Consider the following 26,925-nt stretch of genomic DNA (forward strand, 5'->3'; position numbering starts at 1 on the left):
GAAGTTTGTGGGGTCCCCCCCCCCAATGCATGAAGAATGGTGCAATGTAGTTCTTCTATGGACTAATGTGGGGAAAATTCACTATAATCTTTAACATTAAACTAGTTGTCTTATTATTATCCCTTACCTGCCAATCTTGATTGCTGGTAGTTATGCTGTGTGGACAAATTCTGTGTTGTCAAAGCCAGAAATACCAAATTAGGTGGTTATAATCCGAAAAGCTCTAAAATCATAGATGTGCATATTTCTTACAGCCTGTCTTTTTTTTTTTTTTTCTCCTCAAAATTATGGATCTTACTGTATAGAACTTGACAGTTCTATTGGTGGACTTTGATACCTGCTGGACCCAAGAGACCAGTCTTACCCAAAGCCAGTTCTTCACAGGAAAAAAACAAGTGATAAAAACGATATATACAGTGCTTTCTTTCCATATGGGGGTCTGGGGTCTTTGCAGTAGAAGCTAATTTCGTGAGCTGATAGGGAGAGAACTCTGGAATGTTCCTGTTGCAGGTGACTGGCCTTGATCACATCTTATATTGGTAGGCTGAGCGAATTGTTATTAATAGCTGACTCTTATTATTGGTCAGAATGACAGGACCACAAGTCAGTAACCAGAGCATTATAAAGCTCACATTTTCTAGTTTTAAAATGTAAGTTGTTGATCTGGTATAATTTGAGCACGTTGGTGCCCATCTGTGGAGGCTGAACGGTTACCCTGCTAGTCATGTTAATTCCAGAGTTTCCTAAACTAACTCCAGCTCCTAAAGGGAAAAGTTTGAGGAAATGAACATTTCTATTTTCGGTGAATATTTATTGATATACGTAAATGTTTGTATAATCAACTCTCGATAACATCTGGGTGCTACATGAGCAAATGTGGGGCTTGTCGGAAGTGTCTTTTTATCCTCATACTACTTTTACTCACTTTTCCCTTTGAAGTTGGTCAGTCTATTTTGGCTGATACAATTTTGTGGGTTTTTTTGGCTCTCAGTTCTCTGATGAGAGAAAGGCAAACCCGGTTAGGGGCTGGTAGGAACGGTGAGGATTGGCCAAATTGCTTTTCCTTTAGTCCATATGATTGAGAGTTGATTGTAAGGTGTGCATCTTAACCGATTTCTTTATTTTCCAAAATATCTTTTCTGTAAACTTCCTTGACCATGATGTACATCCTTTTTGAGATCACTCTTCCTCAACTTCTTTTTTCCACCTAACTGCTCTCCTTATTTTCTCTTTCTCTCTTCCTTTATTCTTATGTAGGCCTGACCAAAGATGGCAGTAATGAAAATATTGATTCTCTTGAGGAAGTCCTTAATATTTTAGCAGAGGAAAGTTCAGATTGGTTTTATGGTTTCCTCTCATTTCTCTATGATATAATGACTCCTTTTGAAATGCTAGAAGAAGAAGAAGAAGAAAGCGAGACCACAGATGGTGTTGATGGTACGTCACAGAATGAAGGGGTTCAGGGAAAGACTTGCGTCATCTTGGATTTACATAACCAGTAACTTTGATGCAGGGACTGAAGTCACTGGCTTGTGAACCCCCGAAGCAATCTCCTTTTTCTTTCTTTCCTTTGCTCACCCAGGGCTTAACATGCAGTGGGGCAGCTGTGATCGGACAATACAAGGCAACTATGTGATCTTTTCCCCAGTACAGCGCCTAGCTAGTCCCTTGCTTGGCTTTCCCACTTGAGGAAAGCGGTACCCCTCATTCTCCTACTGGTCCACAAAGTGCATTGAGAATGATGTTCTTGATAGTATAATTGGTTTCTGTATCGTTTTGTTTTAACTCATGTACTCGCTGAACTAAATTCAGACACTTAATAGCGAATTGTTTTGTGATTAACCCTTGCTGCTTGTCCTTCTAACACGCTATTCATTAAGATGATTATAGTGGAATTAATTATAAAAATATTTCTGGCATGATTCATAAATTCAGTGCTTCTCTTTTGATCTTTAACATGACTGATGTGTAAAATGATGGTTCTTTAAAAGGCTGATTTTTTTTTTAATTGTAATTTGTTTAGGTTGATTTGTCACAGGTTAATACAAATTTCAGTGTAAAATTCTGTATTAATGGTGCTTTTAAAATAATTTGAAAATAACCTCATGTTTTTGCCTTAGGGTAGTTCAATTACTGTATTCAGATAGTAGTGTGTCTGAATCTTTCTGTCTGTGAAAGCAAAATTTATTTTTAATTTCATTTCCAAATAGACATCCAGAGAAAGTAATTTGTATTTTTTTTAAAGGAGGCATATTACACAGGAAGGAAAATGTGAATATGTTATCTTAAATAATGTTGTGCATATTAAAATTATTCATCCTAAATAACGGTCTTTTTCCATTTTTTCCTGTATTACCTTATTAATTGGCCATCAACTTTGGCTTAGGTATAATATGATTTTTACATTTGTAAATTAAATTTATTAAAGTGGTAATTCTTTTTAGGAGAATCCATTTTTGCCATTAGAAAACCTTAAAAACACCTTTGAATCAATTCATTTAAAATGAGTTTGCTTCAGTGATAGCAAAAACAATTATATTAGACATATGTAATATGCATTTCTTAAAATGAGATTTCATTCATTTCCCACCTCAAACAAAGCTCTTATAGCTTAAGAGCGATAAGATCCAAGACCTTTGATTTCTTTTACCCTTTTTGGGAGTGGTGTTTCATGTTTTTACATCCCTTTGAGCCTCTGTGAAGCTTAGCTTTGGTTCTTTATAGAGCTTAAAATTGGAAAATATTTGCATTTTTTAACATTTTATTTAACTGTGATAATTTCTACTTTTCAAATATTTATTCTTATTTTTTCCCATTTACTCACGTTGCTTTCAGAAAATAGATTATTCACCCATTTTTTCAGAAGGGAATATGACAAATGTAGTTTCTTTTTTAGAGCTCGCTCTTGCAGGCTATCAAAATGAGAGCCTGAAAGTCAAAGTCTCGAATCAGAACCCTGGAAGCACATCAACTTCCCCCTTGACTCAGCATTTACATGTGTCCGGAAAACTGTCCAATTTGCTAATCTTATTGTAAAAAAGCATTATTCAGTAGCTACTTTTGGAAATAGATACATGTGTTGTACATTGGACAGTGATCTCCTAATGCTTAAATAACTATTATAACCTAGTTTGTCTTTTCTTGATTATTCAGGGACTGTGTTTCATTCTGTTAATGTTTCTGACAGTCCAAAGCTTCTGATTTTGGAATGTTAATATTTTGGAACAAATGAGTATGATTTAATAATGTTCTTTCTGAAAGCTTATGCAGTCTTTACCTGTATTTATCATGTCTTCCACTTTGAACTTGAGTACTGTGACATATCAGAGTTCATTAGTTTTAAATTCAAAAGCAGTCTTAGGCCTCACTCAGAGAAATTCTCTTAGACAAATGTCTGAGATTTTTTTTTTTAAGGCAGTCTTGTTTCTTCATGCTTCATTGTTACTAACTCTGGAAGATGTTTGATCAGTTTATGAGAAGTAAATAATTAAATTTGTGTGTTAAAAATGTTTGGAATCATTAATTTCTCATCAGGCTCTGCTTTTTTTGTCATGCTACTAATATTTTATGTACAGAAATTAATTATGCTGTATTCTTGTAAGTGAAAAATAAGGATGTGAGATTATAATTTGCCATTTCTTTGGTATCCCTTCTGATCAGCCCTTTTGAAAAGCCTCTGATGAAGGTAAAATCCAGGTAGCTGGTGAACCCCTGACTTCTGTGACTGCCTTCAACTTGTGCTTAAGGCTTGCTTTGGTGAGAAAATAAAGTTATTTGCAAAACTGGTATAGAGTACTTTGAAGCTGAACAAAGTTGCTTTGCTTACATTTTATTTATTATGTATGTTACAATTCTTAATCTTCTAAGGCTTTATTGTGTAATTTTCTGTTCGATCATAGAAATATTTTCCTAGCTTGTATCTTTTAAGCTTAGGAACTTAGTTAAAAAGGCAAAAATGTAATCTGTATGTTTGAATGTTTATTTATGGTGAATTTTACATTGTACTGTATTTACTCTGCATTTGCACTTTGGAACAACCAAAGGCACTTTGAGGAATGTGCTCTGAGTTCAGATGGCCTTGTCTCCTCCGAGCTGCCCTTCCTCAGATGAAACTGCTGTTTGTCCAATTGAAAAGGCGCCGGGTTCTCTGGAATTTGGTACCAAAACAAGGAAGTGGCACTCAGGGGACTTCTTTTCTGCACTTTAGTTTCTTTCAGCTCTTATTTCCCCTGGGATGTGAGGGGTGAGGTGTAAGTCAGTTGGAGAGGTGTCTTCTGGGTGCTAATCTTATTAAATCCCTGAGGCCCAGCTGCCGGCTCACTGCGTCATGCAGGTGCCTCGGACATAATGTGCTGGACGATATCCTGCTTTTTCACCTTGTACTTGATTCTTTATTCTAGAAATTACCTCCCTGTCTTATAGAGCTGTATCCAGACGTGTAAGAAAAACTGTTTTCTCTGCTTGAATTCTGGTTTGTTTTCATTTACAGTTAGCTAGACGGGGCAAAATGTTTCCTCGTTTGGCCTGATGTTTATAACTTTGGAGTATTAGTAAAGGCAGGTAGAAGCATAGACAGTTATGAATTTGAACACCTGGCAGTTATACCTTTGGGGGCTTGATACTCAGCAACCCTTTCGAAATCAGATTCTGGTCTATAAAACAAGTAAAACGTTTTCTGCGTTTTGAGCTGTGGAAATTTCTTTGATCACCATGCATATTTGGAGCACTTTTATAAAATCCAGTGATGCAGACTTTATTATCACAAGTCGATTGATGGAACACTATGCTGAATTCTCTGCCTGTTACTTGTTGCGATAACTCTGTAATACACAGGAGTAGATATTAACTAAATTGTGAACTGTCTGAAGTTGGGAGTCAGGTTAGGCTGCATTTGAATCCCTCTTCAAAGCTGAGCCCAACATAGGGTATTTATTAAATATTTGCTGGGGTTAGTCCTGGTGAGTGAGAACGTCAGGAGTTACCCATTGCATAATAAAACGCTGATTTTTTTTTAAAAACAGCTTAAATAAGTGAAAAAAATTATTGAATGTATTTTGTTTTCCAAGAGAAATGACACTTTGAAGTTCAGACAATAAACTGACCTATGCTAGCTGAGGTCTTCAGGTGATCTTTCTGCTATCTCATTTGTATTCGTGTCTGGATTTTATCTTTATTCAAGCTCTCAGTCTCTGGATGTAATCCCTTCTTAAACTTTTAGTCTTTCAGTCCTCTGATGTTCTGGTCTTCCCTCATCCCCGAGGGTTGGAAGGTTTGTAGCTTCCTTTTTTCAAAAACGTCTGTGATAATATTGTTACGCCATCTATTTAAAAATGAAAAGGAAAGTGGTGTAGTGTCTTGACTTGCGTTTTGCCAAGACTAGACTTACGTTCTAGAGCACGTCTGCCTAGCTCACAGAATCTTCTCTTAGGCGTTCAGGGCCTCATCTGTAGTCAATGTTGAAATAAATTATGATGCTTCGTGCGGGCAGGAGGAAGCTTTGAAACTGAGGCTCAGAGTGACTCACGGGTCTCACCAGAGACAGTGGGAGTGACTGAGATGACCTAAGTGTGACATGATACTCAGCCGACCAGTTCTGTGACCAACTCCCTGCAAGCCTGCAGCAGCTATAGTACTTGGGTTTCTGTAACGGAGCCAGTCTTCTAAAATTGTGGTGAAACCGCAGGTCCAACCCTGATTCAGCGTTTTAATTACACACAGAACATTTCACTTTGAAAGTGTGTGTGGGATAGTGGCCCTGAGGCAGGTGCCAAAATAATGTTCATGACCTTTAGGCAACTCCCTCAGGCTCTAAGGGAGGTATATAAGACCTGCTTCTTTCAAATTTCTGTGTAAGGATTACCAAATAGTCAACCGAGCTATTAACAGTAATCACCTTAAAACCATCAGAATAAACATACAGGGCAAAAAAGAAGTAAACAACATGGTGATTACTTTTTTTTTTTTTTTTTTTTTTTTTTTTTGCCGTTCTCTTTGACCGTAGCCACATCCTAATGGCTTGGGTTCCATGATCATTTCTCTACTCTGCACAGCATTTCTTTACTCTGAGAAGTGTTTTGAATCGTTGTTTCCTCTCTCATGGGTCATTTTTCTAGCAGCTGACCTTTGCCCTGGGTCTGCACCTCCTGCTTCTGGCCGCCCCCTTTCTCTCTCGCTGACTCAGTTTCTCTACCCTTAGACATGCCTTTGTTTCCTAGCCCTCAAAACATAGGAATGCAGATCAAATTCTTCAAACTCTTATTCCTTTTCTGCCCACTGAGAATCTTGGGAAACCCCATAGATGATCAGTTTTCTTCTAAGGAGGGAAGAGAGGCCGTGATGGGCAACCCTGGGGTTTTGCTCACCCTTCTTTCTACCTGTTTTCTCATTGTAACGTGACCGCCTCTTATACTCCTTGTAAAACTGTATATGGGACATTTACTAACTAACAGAATTCAGTAGTGTCCTCATCCTAACCCTTTGTTCATTCCTTCCTTTCTACAACTGCTACTTTGACTTTTAGAATCCTGCATTTTCTATTCATTCATTCATTTATTCATTCCCTGCATTTTCTTGACTCTCCCCTCTTTTTTTTTTACTGACGGGCTCCTGTATTACCTTCTGTTTTCCAAGTGCTGTGCTTTCTTTCCTGTTTATACTCTTTTCTTCAGAGACTGAATATGATGATTGTTGTTTAAATTATTAGTTCAGGCTTTGTCATGTCAAAAATATTGAAAAATGATTGAATATATTCTTTAAGTTCAGAAAAGACAGCTTAGGTTGATACTTTGGAATTTTATATAGCACAGTGGCACACTGTTAATTTGTATCACATTAGGGATTTATACCCAAACTGGAAAAGTTGTAAATCAAGTACTTATTATCTTTTCATGTTTCTAATCAACTAATCTGATGTTGATCTAATATGTTGGCTTATTTATGTTAACTCTAGCCTTTTCATCAGTATAGCTGTTTTGACTATATCCTAATAGTGGAGGGGTAGGGGAATCGTCTGATTCCCACCATTCTGCTTTCTAAGGGGAAATCCAGGCCTCGCCAGTCAAGAACATGCAGGAATCAGGAGGGGACATTAGCATCATTATAAGTGTATTTTAATGCTTTATGCTAATTTCTTTTGCACACCGGATAATACCCATGTATTTAAAAGTTGTCATTACAAGAATAAGTTTGACATTTTACCTAATAAACTTTCTTGGGGAGTGGTCCAAGATAGCATTCGGTATTACAAGGTGGTATGCTGTTTTTGCTAGAGGTTAAGAAAGAATTGGGCTTTGTCTGTGAAAAATCGTTGTTAGACACACACACTGGTTTTGGTTATGTATGCATATCAAGTAACTGGATAGATACAGATAGCCACATGGAACAGTTAATTCACGTTTCTGTTTTTAATGTAGTCATTGGTAAGATAGTAGTAATACTTTTTTTCCAGAATGACAATGATGATATCTCAACCAAAATAAATTGCCATTCTCAAATGAACTGTCTCATTTGATGGAAACAAATTGCCTTGAACAGAGAGAGGGGAAGAGATTTCAGAGTGGATGGTGATTCAAACAACAGAATAGGAGTAAAAAAATCTCATACTAGAAGTGGGAGTGTGATTATGGTTTTGAGAAACATACAGAGGGGGTTCCACAGTTTCCAGCAGGAATATGTGTGAAAGGGCTTAGGGGCTTTCTTGGGACACTTCAGACCTTAGTTGTAGGGTGACAGGTTGTACATGGTGCTGCCTCCACAGGGGATGAGCAGAAATCACCCTACTTCCTACCCTGGTGTCCCCAGGAAATGGATTGGCAACCTGGAACGCCACTTTGGAAAGTTTGCTGATATGTGAGTGTGTAAAATAACATTTATGTGACCAGGAGATAGAATTGGGAACATCAGTTGGTTGGGATGCTAGGTACAGGCTGGTTGGAAAAAGTGTACGGCAAGGTATATGGTACCTGACATTTGTTAGAAGGTTAAAAATAAACACGTTATCAGAACTTTCATTTGCCTAGAGAAGAAACAGAAAGCCTTTGCAGAGTTTTTAGATGAAGAGTAAAAAAGTTAGTATATACCTCCATAATAGTATAATTCTTATTTATGTAATTTTTTATAAAGAAAGTTTGAAACTATGGGAGAAAAGCCATGATTATTCAGACAGTAAAGAGTAAAATTCTATCAAAATATGCTATCCTTTTTTTGAGTGGCAGTGATGACTGAGTAGGGAGATAAGGTCCCCAGGTCCTTTCACCCCTGGTGCTTGTAATTGATCAACTGTGTCCAAGCAGAAGTCCACTGACATCAGGTACCACTGAGAGGGAAATGCCTGTGGTAATTAGACATCTCTAAAGCCAACAATTCTTTCAGACCTAAGGCAGGTTGTGAAGTTGATTAAATCAATGATTTTTTTAAAATGCATTTTTCGGTTATAGGTAGTGAAAGTAAGGTTCTAAAATGACGTATGAATGATAGATATTTGTATGTTGCAGGAGTGTATTTTTTTAATGGTGAATTTAAGTATATTTGTTTAATAGTTGCATCAATTTAAACTATTTTATAGATACTTATTTTTTATTACCTTAATATTTTCTGTTTGTAACATATTTTCATCTTGTAAACACCAACAGAAGGACCTGGTGGGGTAGCCAAGAGAAAAACCAAGGCTAAAGGTATTTTCCATTTTTCAAATTAGCCTTGAGTGAATCAAGTTTAATGCTTGAAAATGCATGACAGTTTATAGATAATGTTTTGTAGATGCAGCTACTAATGCTAAACATTATTGCTTTTTGGTTTTGGGTGCACCTTTGGTTGTAAGTAGTTTTATCAAGGTTTCATTAAAGAGTTTTCTGCCTCGGGCCTATAATTTTAAGTAATTTCCTTTTTCAGATTATCAAAACCTTGGAACAGTCTTTAAACTACACATTAAATTCACAGTATACACATCCTATCTACCTTGTAAAACCTTTCTTTAGTCTAAATTTTTTAGTTACTGTCGGAAGTAAAGATGAGTTCATCAATGATTGATTTCCTTTTTCCAAAAGCTCTGATGATGCTGTCTTAGAGCACAATAAAAGCTAGTGGGACCAACTTGTAGTTTTCAGTAAAATGAAAACTTAGATTTCATTATGCCGGTATAGAATTTGCTGTGTTTGATATTTTGATTCATTAAAAATTATTACACCCGTCAACCATTCTGTGTAGGCTAACAGCTTATCATTGCAGCCTTATTTTATATTCCTTTGGTTTTTCTTGTTCACTTGTAAAGATTTCTGTCCTTTAGGGAGAGGGGCATGGGGGAAGTGCATGCTTTTCTTTATAAACTTGTAATCCTCTTTTGCGTTCAAGTGCTTGGCACATTGTATGTAGTTTGATTTTGGTGAAACATTAACAGGTGAGACTTTTACTGTGTGATTTACAGGGTTTTGTGATCTGTATTTTAACTTTAAGATTAGGAAATTTTAATGTTTTAACTCTGATATCCCGCCTGAATAATTCCCGGGAAGAAAAACAGAATTTTTACCATTTTATTCTTATGTAAGTTATTATGAAATAAATGGCCAATAAAGTATAATTTGACTCCTTGATCTAGAGAGGCAAATTCAACATTAAAGATTTAATATTTTAAAAACTGTGTGCAGAGTAAAACGTGCCAGCATTGCACCAGCATTCTGCTCTTGCAGTGTGGCTTATCTATGTTACTCTGAATGGCGTTGAAGAAGAATGAGAACTTGGAGGATGGTTGATGATTTATGAATTCTATTCTGTATTTTTACAAGGTTTTAATAAAATTGTCAGGAAGAATCGAATAACATTTTGTACTCTGTGAGTTTTACATGATTCTGATGGGCAGAAACATCTTCCACGTTTTATTATATTAAAGAAATCTTTCTCTTTTTTGTTTCTGCTTAAATGCTACATTATACAGTAACACCTTGCTTCTCTTACGATTTCTTAATGAGGAATCAAGAAGGTGAAATTCAAAGCTTTTGCTAGCAGCACTGTTCAACTTTATTTAAAGCAGGTTGAAAGCAGCACCTCACGTGAGATTTGGAATCACCTGTATATTCCGTTTAACTGTTCTCTCTTCTGTGAGCATGGACAGCATAGATGTTGGCTTGGAGTGGCTCTGCGTAAAATAACGGGAAATATACTTAAAGGAATACTGATTTCATAATGTTGAATAGAAGCAGAAAAGAAGTTCTCCTTGTCGTCTTAGACACTGTAGATAACAAACTTAAAATTTTGTACTCATATGGAAATTGTATTTTTCTAAACTAAGAAAATTAAATGGTATTTAACTTTTCATTTGTGCGTTATATTTGTTTCCAAGGATTGCAAGCACAGATATTTTCAGGACATAACTTTTTTTGTTAGCGCTAAAGACTTTTAAATTATCTTTGTACAAATACTTGCAAGCTATGGAAAATTTGTTCCTACGTTGTCAGTGTTCCTTTAATTATGTTGTCATAGCTGTGATATGTGAGTTGTTAACACTCTGTGTAAAGTGCTGCCTTTATGGCTGGACTCATTTTATTAATATTGCATGTTAACCTTGTTTTGAGGCAAATCATACTATATTGCCAGCTGGAAAAATGATGGCAAGTTTCTAGCATTTCTTTTATAGCTGATACTTTATAGAGGTTTGCATCTGTTTTTAGGCAATTTAAAACTAGTGGATGAAAGGCACTTTTTGAATGATCATTTCATGTGTGTGGGGAGATAGAAAAAAAGGCAATACTTTTGCACTAAGTTGCTATGAATTAAGAGATGACTTCAATAAACATTTTTCCCTTTAATTGGAAAACCGGAAAGTTAAAGAACTCACTAAAGAAGAGCCCAAGAAGGAAAAAGAGAAGCTTGAGTCAAGGAAGGAAAGTAAGCATGAAGAGAGAAAAAGGGGCAAGAAAGAAAAAGAGGATTACCGGAAGGAGAAGAAAATTGCGGATTCATATGTTTCCAGGAAAGAGTCTCCTAGGGTTAAAAAGGACAAAGAAAAGGAGAAAGCAGGACTAGGTAAAGGTACTAAAACCAAGGAAAATAGGAAAAAATCAACAAATATCAAGGATATTTCTGGTAAAGCGGCACCCAAAGACAAAGATGATAGAAAGGAAGGGAGAAGTTCTGCCAAACAGGCACACTTAGCAAAGGGAAGCAACCAGAAGAGAAAGAACTAAAGCTGCAGCAGCGGCATCCCAGGAAATGGTCATATTCTTCATCGTGATTTGCTGCTGAAGGGCATAGAAAACTTGGTATTGCTCTGGTTGGGGAAGATGTGTCATTTAGCCATTGACTATATTTATTGGTGCTCAGCCAAGTAAATTCTTTGAAATTGAGGTACCTGTCTCATGCTTCGAAATTTAAAAGATGAAGCTTTAAAAAAATATGTAATAAAAATATGATGTAATAACGTCTATTTTTATTAACTTATTGATTGTGCATCAGGTAAATGTATATGTATAATATGAATTGTAATGATTTATTAATACAGAATATTTTCACTGGAATTCAGCAAGAATATTAAAATTTTAAATAGTATTTATATGCAGAGTGATTTGTAAGTTTCAGGAAGGATAAATACTCATGTAGGTAGGAGGTTATCTTCTTCTCTGTTAGCTGTTGTTTTTCTTCCCTCCTTTGCCTTCCTGCTTTCCTGCTTCCCATTCTTCTTCAGCTACCCTTTTCTTTCTCCACTTCCTTTCTCCATCCCCTTTTCCTTCCCCCAGCTCTTCCTAGGGCATCTCCTCACGAAGTTGCCTGCGTGTCTCCCTCCCCAGGCCCAGCCAGCACCATCCCCCTCCCCCCGCCCCCCTCTCAGGGGGCTGCTCCTTCCCCAGGCTCTTCCCCATTCAACTCCTTTTCATCTCTCCTCCTCGGTCTTTTACATCTCCTTTACCTCCTTTTTCACCCCCCTGTGCTGCCTCACTCGTCACCCCTCACCCTGCCTCTCCCTTTCCAACCATCCCTCCCCCACCTTCTCCTGTTGCCCAATAAATACTTAGTGTTCACTGTGTTCTGAGAATTCTAGAAACAGTCCTGGATTAAAGAATTTTATGTAGAAGAACAATTTTAGAATGCTTATTTGTGACATCTTTACAGACTCAAACTAGTTACAGAAAGGCTTTAATTATTTCAAATTAGGATATACTTTCATTTTATATCACACAATTTTTCAGTTATATTGGTGGAATGGCATATATTTTTCATATTTGATTGATCATACTTGTTTACCATTTCTAAGGAGTTGCAAATTTGAGATCAAAATTGAGTTCAGAAAACATTTAATAAAATGAAATTTCTATAAGAAATGCATTTCTACAAATGGTTTGTGCTGTTCTACATGAAGTCTTAATTCTGTAACTGTGACTGCTGGTGAAATTCAGCTACTGAATTTGAGAAGAATAACCTGATTTGTTGTAACTGAATCATAAGTGCTGCCACAAAATTTATATTTTATTTTTGAAATAATTCTTCACCTTTTTCTTTGAAGAGCCTTTAAAAACAGAGATTTTGGCCCAATTAAAGATATTTCAAATCAGAAATGAGTAAGCGTTAAGTGCAAAATTTTCTAAAAGTATTGTGTTTTTTGTTTTTTTAATATGCTGGCACCTTTTACTGCTTAAAATCAAACACCTGTACATTTAGTTACAAAAATTCCAACAGACATAATAAAATTATCCAGCAAGGGGGCAGGCCTAGAGAACATCTAGTCTAATATCTCTAATCCAATCCTATCATTCTGTTGTCTAAAAACTGAGTCCCAAAGAAATTGTCACATGGGTTAACTGGGGGCTTCATATGTTGATCAGTCCGGATTTTATTATTTTTATAGTTTGATTATAGGAGCACAGTAAACCTCAGTGAATTTTATGGCTCATTTGGTGGCAAATACAGGGGCAACTGGCTTGAGGTGAATAGATCCCAAGTACAGACCTGTAATCAGCTGTTTCTTCCTAGCTCTCTTCTCAAATCTTGACTCTGCTGATTTCTACTTGACTTTATTCTATATGGAGGTGCTACCACTTGAGGAGGAGGGTGGCCCTCCGGGGGCCCCAGACACATTTTTCTAGTTTAGCCGTCCTTGTACAAAGATGCAGTTTTCTGGGCTGGCCCTCGGAGGAAAGTCCTGGGAGATTCTGGCTGTCCTGGTTAGGCCTGGAAGCATCTGTGACCATTCCTGTAGTCGGGGACAGGCTAGCTCCTGTGCACAAAGCTTTGGGTGTGGGTTGAGGGGTTCCCTCTCAAACCACATGAAATGCTTCCTGCAGGAAAGGGTTTCTGGGAGAAGAAGAGGGAGACTCTGAGAACTGGACAGAATGAGAAGCAAAACTATATCCACCGACCATATAAAATTACAATCTTTAAAAAATATATCCTGATGTTAGGTCTTGCTAAGATAAATAGATTGAGTTTTTAAATTTATGTTTCAAATTTTAAGTGTTAATTTCTGTACAGATAACTTTTTTTTTTTCTCCCTTGTAGAGAAGGGCAGCAAATTATAATGACCTTTACTGAGGGCATTCTAATAATTTTTACCTTGGTTTTTGAAGGACAGTCAATGGCTGTAGGGCATAAAGTACATAAATGCTAAATTCTAAGAAATTAGTGAAAAAAATTTAGACTAACCCTAATCAGCGTAAGCATATAAACATTATCTGTTGCTATTTAATAAAGCACCTGGAAATATTTTAGTTCTATCATTGAGTTTCCCTTTGAATAGCAACTCAAGAATTGAAACTCCTGTCCTAAAATATTTAAAATATTTCAAGAGCTCTTGAGGACTGGGAATTGGCTTACTTTCTTTTTTTTCTTTCCTTCCATTTTCTTCAGTAAATAAAGGTTTCAACTGAATTTTATTTACTCAGATGCATTGGCCCTTACTGTTCACCTAAAAAACTTAGTGGAAATATGCTTTTGGTCATGATTAATGGGTTAAAATTATACTTGCTTTCTCAGTTTTACTTACTTTTTTATTCGGTATGTAGTTATTTCTATATTCTGCTGCTTCATATTGTTATGTAAGGATAATTAAAACCAGAAAGGTCACCTTTTTGAAATGTCAATGAAAAACAGGGACAAAACTACTTGAAGTAGTTGGGAGTCAGAAAAAGTCCTGAAAAGTGAAAATTAAATACTGAGTATAAATGTATTTTGTTATATCACTAACATTACTTAAGCTACACTAAGAGATGATGCATAGAATTCTAAAAAATGACATTCTTGGCATAATTTTCCTTTGTATGATAACATTTCCCATGTGAGTAGCAGTCATCGTAAAGACGGTCAGTTTTACAAAAATATTTGAGAGCTTATCAGTTTTTCCAGGAATCTGTTATCCTATAGTGTTCAGAATACTTTCTTTGGAAGAACTTTATAATCATTGATATTTTTCCTTCAGTTGTGGTGTGTAATTTCTGTGTTTCATTGGTTAATGGCTTTGTGTGTGAATTTCAATTATTTCTAACATTGCTTGTAATCAACTATTTGCAATCTTATTTTTTTCAAGATTTTCAGTTTTACTTTATGGATGATTTGCATTGTGTATAGGTGGTCCCACAGCATTTCAAAATGAGGGAGAGACTGGTAAAGAAATTGACATAAATCTGTTAGCATGAAAGTTTGAATTAATCCTGGGGAATTAATTCTGCCAGAGATTGGCTCATAGAGAGTATTTTGTAGTGTTATGGCCTGTGTAGCCATCCAACTTTGTAACTTCAGAGGTTCTCATAATGATTACTTGGGTAATAAGGACTCCCTGTATATACTTCCATTAGAAAACAAAGAAAGATAGCAAACAAGTATGATTTTAAATGTTAATGGTTTGGGAATTCCCTGGCGGTCCAGTGGTTAGGACTCTGTGCTTCACTGCAGGGGCCACGGGTTCCATCCCTGGTTGGGGAAGTGAGGTCCCACATGCCGCACGGCCAAAGGAAACAAAATTTTTTTAGTGATTTAAGTTAACTGTAGATGTCATTTTCCATGAAATGGGTCTGCTGATTTAGTCTGTGTCTCCAGACTTTTATTCCTTTCTCCTGTGTCTTTCACTGTTCCTTCTGTTAATGCCCATTGGTAACAATTCTCCAAATCGGTTACTCAGTTCACTATAAAATGCATCTTGGAAATGCTGGTTTTTCTCTCCTTTCCCTCAAGGTGGTTGTGCATGCGTGGCTGGTATGTTGTTAGCACTCGTGCTTCCCTTTCTTTTGTCAGAATAATGGTAATAATTCTACCAAGTTGTTTCAGTCAGTTGTTAAAAGTTTGGAAGCACTGTGGCTATGATTCCCACTCCATTTATCAACAGATAGTGAGACAAATAGTTAAGTTCTTTATTCTTTGTAACTAATGTATCATTGTAAAATGGGTGTACTGGGTCCTACTTTGTTTTACTGAGATCATTGAGCGGGCAAATAAAAGTAATTCTAAATGTTACATATGTATAAAACTGCAAGAATGCTTAGTTATTTAAAGGATACTGCTACAACATGGAAACACAAGATGTGAAATGTAAAGGCTAGAAAAAAGTTATGAAGAAATAAAGTGTAGTCTTAAGTATACGGTATAATTGAGAAATTTCATACCCAGTCTAAGTGTGAAAAACTATTTATAAGTTTGCTTTGTATCCAGAACACATTTTTCCATAGAAGCGATTTTATGGTCTTTAGAGGTTTTCTATCCAGTCCACAAAAACCTATTCAATTCCTAATTTCCAGTTCTGCAAGTCTCAGTGTAACTATGTTTCTATGGAAAAAGCATTCATCATTCTTCCTCAGGATATTAGGAACACGTTTAGCTTTACTTCTAAGTATTTTCCAGAATTCTTCTGGTTACATGTGTGAATCCATTCCAATTAGCTTACGTGGACCAAAAACATTGATTGGTTCACGTGACCGTAAAGCCCAGGGGTAGCTGTGGTTTTTGTCCTTTGGTTATGCTAGCTCTGGGTGCTCAGACAGTGGTCTGGACCTCTCTCTCCATCTTTGGACTCTCTCAGGAGGTGGCCTTCCTTCTCAGGCAGCCTGGAGTCCCCGGTGCGCCTGTTTATAACTAATTCTTACAGAATGGGGGATGGGGTAACCAAGCTGTGACTGCAAGACCAAGGGCATGTGAGTGCCACCCTTAAAACTGGGATGATGGAGAACCGGTCCCTCAACGAAATGAGTGCGCTTTTACCGGGAGAAGGGGGGCTAGGTGCAGGGCAGGCCACACAGTGAATATTTATACCCTGTATTTCATCCGCACCAAAGGCAGGCACTTTCTGGAATTGTTTTCCCCTTCTCTCCTCCTCACCCCATGCCTCCTGCTGCCACCCAGATATGAAGGGTTGAATGGGATGAGCCTGAATGGGTATCTCAGAGTTAGAGCCCTGGGAATTGAGAGAACTCATCCCAACCCTTGGTCAACAATAACTTTAGGCAGTTAAAGGAATGTAAGAGAATATTGCCATTTGATAAATACTGCCATTTAGTTATCAGGTGAATTAGTTTATTTTGTTAAGCTCTTTACATTTTCCCCTGTCTCTGTCTAAAGAGAAAGTGTTTGTTCTTAGGAAACTGAAGGGTGAGTATTACATAGCAGACCCAGAAGGCTTATTCTCATGCACATCTTGTTTGGGGTACTTGGAAAAAATCCTCAGTAACAATCTTTAGTGTCAGGCCCTACCTTCTCCATTTGCCTGAGGATAAAACCACATGAACTAGATGTTTATTACTGGTTTTGGATGTCATTTTTACGTAGAAATCAATTTCTGCAAAAGCTTCCATTTTCTAAGCCCTACAGAGCAGAAAATCATCTATTTTTCTTTGTTCTCATTTCATACCTCATTTGATTTCACTTCATGTATGTATTTATCACTCTTTATTAGCATCTATCCATCATAGAGGTCTGTCTGTCACTTCTTCCTTGCCTCAAATATTTCTTCTCAAAGAGATTAGAGGAAGGCATATACTTAAAGTTTCTGTGTTGTTTTTGATAATGAAATGAAGACCCACATGCTGTGTCATCTCTATTTCCCATTTATTGATACGTTGAAGAAATATTCAGAGTATCTGCAGTGTACTGGGGGCTGTTCTAGGCCCTGCGGATACAGTCCCTACAATGAAATGCTCTGAGCTAAACAGGGGATGGAGAAAAAATAAACTGGACTATTGCCTGTCCTGCCCACTTCCCCTCTGCGTACAACATGCTCCCACTGTGTGGTGGGCTGCCTTCTGCCTCTCTCGCAGTATCTAGCTAAGTCATCACATCTGTCCTCACGTTCTCTGATCCTCCCAGGTGGTTGGATTGTGTGCCTTCCAATTATCATGCTCTTCACTTTGCTTCATTCCGGGACTTTGTTATTAGACTATGATTTATGTCCAGTACCTATCATAGTAACTGATATTAACAGGCATTCAATGGATGTTTATTGAATGGTTAACATATAAAGTAGATAATTAAAATATATATCAGGTCTGTATACACTGTTAGTAATATTAGAAAGGTGAAAAATGTTTAAAAAAATTTTTTTAAGGAAAAACCCGGAAGCTTTTTCAGTAATTGTTTTAACCACCTTGTAAGTTGCCTTAAGCTTTGTTCATGTTGTTGTGTGTATGTGTGCAAGGCAGGCGGGAGGGAGAGGTAGATTTGTTTCTTTAGAAGAAATAAAGGAAAACATTAACTGATGGGGAAAATGTGTATTTTCTGGGTTTAAATTATCTCATTTAATTCTTAAAAGCCTTCTAATGAGTTACTATTTTATCCGCCTTCCATACTTGTGGAGACCAAAGTTGTAGCAGTGGGAATGTGTTCAAGATGGGATTCAAATGGAATTCAAAGGCAGCCCTCTTGGCTGATGTTCCTAAGCTCCTACACATGATCTCCTGTTGTGAGATGTTAAACTGAGTCCACTCCAACCCCATCTTTGTGGAGTCCCTCCATTGGTCCTGAAACCAGGCTCTTAGGAATCTTTTTGACAGTGTTTAATTCTTTTGAGATTTATGTCATCCTCTTCCTGAAGCCTGTCTGTCCGCCTTGGGTCATGTGAAAATGATTTGAATCTGGAATGGCTCTTAACTGCATGTCAGGGAAGCTCTTATAGTTCCTGGCAGTAGGGCTGCTCTTGGGATACCTGCCAAGATTGTACCTGCTGATTATACAAGCGAAGAACAACAGCAAGGATTAGCATGGCAAATTAGTACGTGTGCCTTTCTGGTTTATTGATTTCCCAGAATATTTCTCAAGTTTCGTGTACTGGTTAGGGCTGTTCTTGGGGTATATTGATTTATACCCCAGTCTAACATGTTAGACTGCTTGCATCTGAGACAGCAGCAGCCCCGAGCACTTGCCTGCAAGAATTGCAGCAGCTGGAGTAACCTGGATGGGTAAGATCAAACTTTTTATTCCTCTGTATGCCACTGAATTAGTAAATCAAAGATTGAGAAACTAATTTTTAAAATGTCTTAGCTTTTATGGGCTAAGATTGTGAGAGCCTATGAAGCATCATCCTATGTATAATCCTTACTGGCCCACATTTTGTTGAGAAAGCAGTTTGTATATGATTCTTATGAAAAGCGAATCCTTCACTCTCATTCAGAGTACGAGCCAGGTGTCTGGGACCTTTCTTTCTTTCTTTTTTTTTTTTAAAGATTTTTTTTTTTTTTTGATGTGGACCATTTTTAAAGTCTTTATTGAATTTGTTACAATATTGCTTCTGTTATTTGTTTTTGGTTGTTTGGCTGCAAGGCATGTGGGATCTTAGCTCCCTGACCGGGGATTGAACCCGCACCCCCTGCATGGGAAGACAAAGTCTTGACCACTGGACTGCCAGGGAAGTCCCATGTCCAGGACCTTTCTGATCCTCAGGCCCGTGTCTCCAGCTGTGTTGGCCACCTGGTCATTCTTCACTCCTGGCACCCTCCCTGCTGAGGAATTTTGTACTTGCTGGTCCAGAGCTTTACCTGGAGACTCTTCCCCGGTGTAAGTCACAGGGCCACATCCCTGATGTCCTTCAGGAATCTGTTCCAGTCTTTTCCACGAGTCCTTTCCTCATCAGTTCTTTGTAAATAGTCCCGCCCCCTTTCCCTAAGGGCCTGCCACTTTCCCCAAGTGGTATACTCTAAAGAGTTCATGTTTCTTATCTTTTTAATTGATCCCTTTCTGTGGTGGGTAGGGGTTTTGTGTGTTGCTTTTCTATAGAACAATGCTTTGCATTAGTGGGTGCTAAATATTTGTTGAATGAATGAATGTAATATGCAATTTAGTAACCTTTAAAATGTTACGTATTTATGGGAAGGAAATCCACTTATTCTTTCCTCTTATGGTCAGGTGTAGTTGGGTAGTAGTGAATGAAGTAAGCTGATATTGGGCTAGAGTAATTGTATCAGGTAATTAAATTTGCTATGAATGGTTGATTTAAAGTGCACATTTCATTTACTTTTTATAACTTGATCCATTTTTTAATTACAATTGGAAGAAAATTTATACATTTATTAAATGTAAACATTAAAAAAATTTTTTCCGTATTTGTCTCATGTGCTCAAAGAACTAAAAACAAGGTGTGTTTTAAGGGAACTAGTTGGTTTTCCAAATCATGCAGGAGCTGTCATGGTTGACGTGCAACGTTCATTCAGCCCTAGATAATCACTGTCAAACAACTGTGGTCGTCCTCCTGCTCTTGCCAGTTTAGGAATGGAAGTGGGTTCTGGTTCTGACTATTAAAACTGAAAGGGAAGAATGGTGAGAAGTTCCAGGAAAGACTTCCTCAAGCCTAAGAGAAGCAGAACAAGAGGTGGTCCTTTGCTTCTGGACATCGTCTTGTCTGAAAGAGGAGCTTGCAGCTGGGAGAGCCCGGATTGCCACCCTGAAGACAAAGCCAGGGCTGAGAGGCAGCCGACCTGCTGTTAAATAATAAATTTCCTTCTTGCTCAAGCCAGTGTGAGTCGGTGTTTTGTTGTTTGCAGTCACATCGACATCAGAACCGATACATTCATTTCATAACCTGATGTTGAAGATTTATTTCGGAGCTGTATCCTTGCCATGTGTACCTCATAATAAATCCAATTTGAAAACCTTTCCTTTGCCTTATTTTATTTATTTTTCTTGTTTAATTTTTGTTTACTTTTTGCCTAAAATCTTGTATGAGACATGGATTTACCACTATTTTCTGGGGAATACTTCATGGATTCATGGATTAAAATGGACTTGGGTAACAAAAAATCTTGGAAACATCACAGTAAAAGCTTCCATATAGGTTATCAAAACAATAAGAATTATTCTAAAATGTGTTTTTGTTAAATATTAGGAAGTTTATAAGGGTCTGGGGAAAGAGATGTGTTAATGTGATCTTCAGCTTCTTTGAAGTTTACAAAATAGTTTATTTTTGCACTGATTTCACCTCTGGAAAATAGCTGTGACCAGGTATTAGTACATTTATAATTCAGCTGCTGCTTTGGACAGAAAAGAAAACTACTCAGTATTTTCTCTTGTTATGCGCTTTTGCTTTCTCCTGTTGTTTTTCACGTTTTACAGTGTCAATTTTAGAGACCAATAACTCCCAGCTGATTTAGAGAAAGCTGTTTATTAGGGGCATTGTGGGTCTGAATATTGATGTACTAGTTGTTTTCAAGCACTTTTAGGATCAAAATTTTTTTCAAATGAAACTTTTCTCGGAATCCAGTAAGAACGGGATTTTCAGGCAGCTTAAATCTTTATTGTTTGATGGGGGAATATTTTACTGCTTATCGAACCCATGGGGCACAGTTTTGAAAGCCTGCTACAGATGGGATTAGTGAAGAATGACCCTGTAATTTTTCATCCAAACTGAGATGCTTTTGAGAGTGAAGTCATTATACCAGGACAAAAGACAAACCGGACCGTCCGGGCAAATTAGGCTTGTGGTACTGAAATGGTGGATGCTGCTAGAGCACAAATAGGCATCTCGTTGGTAAATAGTAGCAGGGAAATTGATGTGAGTCCCCCTTGCCTCCTCTACAGCCCTAAGCCTTGCTGATGCAGCTATAGCCTTGGCCCTGCAGAGAGTCTGCAGCCCTTTAAAGAGCAGAGCAGTCACACACAGGGTGTGCTCAGCCCTTTTGCAGCAGTTTATTGAGCACCTGCTATGTACCAGGTGTTTTCTGAGATGCTGAGAGTGCAAAGATAAATGACTTGATTCTGAAGACTCAAAGTTTAGCCTGTTCATTCAGCAAAACTTGGCCGTGAGTAAGTCCATACCTGTTCCAGTAACAGTTAAGAGACGTAAGCATGGGTTATTTAAGTGGAAAAGGGCATGGGAATTTTCAGCCCTGAATTTGGAATTTGAAATGAGATGTTTTAATAAGCCTTCATCCCTTACCCCCATGCCCTGAAAGTGAATTACAATTAGGATCTGTGCCTATGTGTGTATGCTTTCTCAGGAATCTCTAGTTAGGAGTAGAACACGACTGTATGTATTGGTGTTTGTTTTCTAACGTTAGGTTTTTTGGGTAAGTCGTATCAGAAATAAGTAACTAGAGGAAATATAAATGATGAGGTGGGATCCTGTGAATCTGTTTCAATGTCTTTTTAGGATCTGGGAGAGGATGGTGGGAGGGTGTTTTTGTCAGTGGGAGAAAAATGAAGAGCTATAGAAAAGGGAACAATAAGGGAAAATATAAAGAACCAAAACAGAAGAGTAAGTGACATTGAAATGAGGATTTTCCAGACTGCAATAGTATATCTCCATTGAGTTGTATAAAGCTGCGTAAGATTAGAAAAGGCCTCTCAGTTCTGTCCTGACCTTTTCATTCCAGCTATTGACATGCAGAACACATGCTCTATAGTAGCTACTCTTGGTACAAGATTCTCGGTGGGGTAGCCAAGAGCCCAGGGTTTGGTAAATGGAATTGTCAGGCTCATGACAATCTAATTTAGTTTTCTAAATAGTTGTATTTAATTGAGGATGTATTTTAATGTGCTACATATAAAATATCAAAGAACTAGCAGTATAATAGATTTTAGACCAGCATTGACTTTAAAAATCATCTTTCATGTTAATTTACCCTGATGTCTTATCTTCCTTAAGACAAAAAAGGAAAAACATAACTTTTTTTTCCATATTTTTTTATGGAATAATATTGCTCATAAATGTTACCTTTAGAAGATTGTATATAGTGACTTATGTATTATTTCCTCTCATATTTAACTATAGTTTTCAAGAGTAATAATTAATTATATATAAATCAAAATATGGAGTGCATGCAAATAACAGTAGAAAGTTCCAGAGTATCTTAATTGTCTTATTGCTGAATTCGGAGTCCAAGAGTTAGAAGTTAATTAGTCCCTTACGAACACGAGAGGAGATTGAACTCATACTGAATTTTCTTTTGGCAAGTTCAGATATGACTTTTTATTTTACTTTGCTTATTGTTTTTGTGACTATATTTTAGAGATTTGTGAAGATTCAAACAATGATTTATTATTATTTTTTAAATGAAAAGTTAATTTAGGCAAAGAGATGTTAAAGGCCCAGATGAAGTTGAAGAACAAACTATTTTCCTACTTCAGTTTTTAAGCATATCAACATTTTCGTGTAATATAAAGTCTTGGAAACTTTGAATTACTGGCAGTATTGATGAAGTGTTTGGAAACATTGTTTTACTTGGTTTAACATGTCAAAAATTTTTTAAAAAAGAAAAAAAACCTTAAGTTAATTTTGTGAATAAAAATGCAGGCCTTAAAGAAAGATCTGCTCCAAAGCCAACAGTCCCACCAGAAGAGGCCGAGCCGTACCCTTGGCTGCAGGATCAGGTTCTGGAGGGGCCAGGTAAGCTTTCCTCTAATTCTGACTGGATGCACCTCAGCTGCCAGGTATCCCAGGTAGCACTTTCCACAGTCATGTTTTACCCATCATTTTGTTTCACAATGTTTGCAGAATAATGAAATGCTTTCTCTTCTTGTCTTCTGAAATTTTATAGTGAACTCTATTCTTTTCTAGAAAAAGTTTATACAGGATCGTTGTAATTTTTGAGATCAAGAATCCAAGGCACAGGAGGTTTCTCCTTGTCTGAACATAGTTAGAAACATTGTGAACTAAATGCCATGTTTCTTGATTCCAAGTCCAGGACTACTGTGCCATATTACATTGAAAGTAAAATTACACACGTACTGTACACTAGTTTGGTCACATTATTTAATAGAGTAGGTCTACTGTGTTTCCAGTCTATTTAATATGAGTCTCCTGTCTACAACAAAAGACTTCTCAGGCCTCCGTGTGATCCTCTGTGAAGCCTGTTTTACATCTGCATGAATTCATAGCTCATTTCAAGTATTTCCTCAGTCACTCAAGGGCCTGTGACCCATAGGATGAAAACTCCTGAAGTCTCTTAATAAATTGGTAAATGAAATTTGGTTCCATTACTATCATTTCCTATTCGTGCTTTGATTTTTGTTGCAAAGTACTATTTAATTTCTGTACATTTTTCATTTACCCAGTAGTTCTCAAAAATTTGGTTTCATTTTGCCACCTATTGGAAGTGTTAGGTATGACACTGCATATTTACTGGCAACTTTATTGCTGAGTCCAGATGGTATCAATACTTGGGCTGACTTTATCACTAGGTACTGGTGAATACTATTTGATTTACCTTCCTTCCTTTTAATAAAAATCAGTATGTTGCTCTTATTTTTTGTTGTTGCTCAAATAATCCCAGGAGAATTTCCTGTCTCTCTCCCATTCCTGTAGAATTGCTGTAATCATACCATGGCTTCAGAGCAAGAGTGATGTTTTTCTTTTTTTTTTTTAAGTTTTATAATTTGAATGTATATTTGGATTTAGCACTTCAATTTTACTTTGTACTAGATTAATTTATAATTTTTAAAAATCTTGGTTTTCAAAGCTGGTACTTACTCCAAAATGTACTATTTGCTTTCTCTCCTCCTTTTTTTATTCTTTGTTCATATTACTCTTTGCATATTACTGATAACTTGTCCTCCTAAGTCCTTCAGTTTGTTATCACCTCATATCCTTTTCAACTTCTTGGTGATATTTGATTTAGTTTAAACGTTGCCTTCTCAACCTTCCTCTTACCTAGGTCTTTACCTTCTGTCTTCTCTGACTACCCACCTATTCTATTAACAGAGGTACATATCTTTCATTAAAATACAATGAAATAACCACCCCTTTGATCCCTATAGTTCTCTCCATCTGCCCTCCAGTCTCTCTCCTTGTTGTACTAGCTACACTTTTGAAAGAAGAATTTGCAGTTGCTTTTTTGCCTTATTTACACTTAGTTTTTAACTCACTGCAGCCTGGTGTTTTTTGTTTTTGTTTTTTTTTGCCTTTACTCACCTTCCCCAGGGGAAAGGAGGGGCATCAGAGACTCGTAGAAAGATGAAACAGCATGGCGCAGTCACCAAGTTCTAAGCCAGTGCTGGTAGCAGATGATTTTAGAGAGGCATGTGAAGGCTAGATTGTGGAGGTCTTGCATTTCCTTCTGGGGCTTCAAGGAACTTAGATTTTCATCTGTTCAGGCAAAGGAAGCCATTGAAGGGTTTAAGCAGAGGAACAGAGTTCCAATCTCTACTCCTCTTTACTCACATTATATTTTCTGTGGTTGGTGCTGTCAGCAGTTGTAAAACTGGGAACTCTGCTAGGAAGCTATCGTGGGCATTGTGTGAGGGAAGAACAGAGATTGGGAAGGTCTCCTATAATTCTGTGAGAATATGTATAAAAGTAGTTTGTGAAATATAAACATCTATAAAAATAGAAGGCACTCTGTGCTTTAGAAATGGTTTCGTAGTATAATTAGCATAGTAGAGTCTTACAGTTTTTTTGAATCTGAAGTTCAGATTAACTTATTCTGTTTTTGTCAACTGAAGATCAGTTTGTCAGTATAACTGATGTCGTTGGCATTATCTCATGTGATGGCATTCATGATACTACGTCTGGTGCTACTTCTATTTAGTGAACATAGATGATGTCTGTTAGACAGAAAATTTGTAATAGTGTCAGTGTAATTATAGCTTCTTGTTTGTTGTATGATGTTGCAATAAGCCTGATAATCCGATAAGCACCCCAGTGTAGTCGCAATGTCATTACTAATGTTGTTCACGTCTGTAATTTACATTATGACAGATGTGACTGTCAGATGAGGTTCTCCCAAGCTGGGAGGATTGTCTTGTAAGGTCTTCTTCTCACGCTTCCTGACACCTTCTGGGAGCGGGCAGCCAAGCATCCCAGCCCTCACGCCAGCCGGGGAGCCCTTTCTCCTGACTGTTGGGAAAGACAGTGGTTGACCATGTACTTTAATCTTATTGACCTCTTCTTCCGCATTTTGTCTTTATTTCCCAGTACTTCCTTTTCTGAAAGCTTTGCCCTTCCCATTTGCTTTTTCTATCGTTAGTGTGAATTTTGTTAACTAGAAACTGAAATAATTTTGCTCTGAGTGAGGTTTTTTTTTTTTTAAAGAGAAATCTGAACCCGAGTTAGTTTCCTATGTTTTAAAATCTTATGAAGTCGTTTAGCATTTATATCTGCTGTCAAAATAAACCCAACTTTAAATATCTACCATATTTGCCAACATAAAAAAAGGGCTAAGCTGATAGGAAAAGGGTACATAGTTGATTAGTCCAAAATATTCATTTTAATGTGTATATGTGGAGGCCATATTTCATGTTCTACGTTAATGTCTAGATTTTTTCTACTTAGTTATGTTTTAATTATTTTAGGGCCTCAGAATATTGAAGATGAAGTACAAGAACAAGTTCAGTCACTTCTTGATGAAACGGTATACGCAGAACATGGTATGAATTAAAATCTGTGTTTCATGCATTACTAAAATAATGGTTAATTACCTAAAATGACTTGGACATTATTTTGAAATTTAAATAATAATTAAGTGGGCTTTTTAAAAAGCTATTGGAGGACAAGTATTTCTAAAATAACACTACACTCATTTTATTTTACCCCATTTTATTGTTAAGAGAATAAGCAAACAGAGACCAGTGATACATCCAGAACAAATACATCAGCAACCGGGAGGAGGGGAATAGAACAGAACCAAGGGAGCTGTAATGGGCTCTCCTGGAGCTGTCTTCAGCCCTCAAATTATACTGAATGCTTGGGTGGCCGCCAAAGCAAAAAAGGGGAAACTTTAAATTATGTAGGTCATATTACTAGAGAAGAAGTAAACATGCTGTTTACTTAAAGAATCTAAAAAGTTCCTTATGTTAAGTTCTGTACAGAGAATATTAAATGATACTATAGAAACCAGTGTTTTTAAGATTTTATAAGACTGTTTCTTGAAGCATCTGTTGATAAAAGCACAGAATATAACCCCGAAATGTAACAGAAGGATTTTGAAGAGGGCAGAACACATGGTATCTGGATACTTTCAGTGGTCTGGTGTGAGCTGAAGGTAGTCCTGGAGGAAAAAAATAATGTTTCTTAAAAACAAACAGAATTCCCTATCATTTAACTTGGGCTTTTGCAGGCCAGCTAAAGTATCTTATTCAGTCTTAGGTATTTTGGAGTTCAGTGTGAAGCATCCCACCCAGCTCCATCTGTGCTCCTTTGGCTGCGTTTGGCAGCTTTGGCTGCGTTGTAGGTTTTTGCCCTGGGCTGCTGGGGTCTAGGAGCCTGTGTCCTTTGATTACCAGTTTCTTCTCAGCTAGAAAAGCTACTTCACCTGAGCATATCTGCCTGTATAAGCAAACGCAGGCTTTCCCGTCCTATATCTTTTTTTAAATTTTTTATTTTAACCTAACACAAGGAAGATGCAATCTCAATACATGATTGATTTCAAGATGTCGAGGTAAGTGCTGTGATGGTGAAACACGTGATGCTATGTGGGGTTAGCAGAGGCTTCCTGGAGAAAATGACATACTGATGTAGGAGCTGGAGAATGGTGTAGTGCTTTGCCAGGCGAATGCTATTAGTAAAGAGTAATGTTTAAGCAAAGGGCATGGCATGTG

At 37.2% G+C, this 26,925-nt stretch overlaps 1 protein-coding gene across 1 annotated transcript in view; it reads left to right on the plus strand.

Moving 5' to 3' along the window:
• The window catches only part of ASPH (aspartate beta-hydroxylase), a 220,265-nt gene that overhangs the window by 43,114 nt on the left and 150,226 nt on the right, over positions 1–26,925 (plus strand). The window contains 2 exon segments of the mRNA XM_036830432.1: positions 22,685–22,777; positions 25,681–25,755. Coding sequence (XP_036686327.1) covers positions 22,685–22,777; positions 25,681–25,755 — 168 coding nt within the window.

The sequence above is a fragment of the Balaenoptera musculus genome, chromosome 17 (genome assembly GCF_009873245.2).
Source record: "Balaenoptera musculus isolate JJ_BM4_2016_0621 chromosome 17, mBalMus1.pri.v3, whole genome shotgun sequence".
Classification (NCBI taxonomy): domain Eukaryota; kingdom Metazoa; phylum Chordata; class Mammalia; order Artiodactyla; family Balaenopteridae; genus Balaenoptera; species Balaenoptera musculus.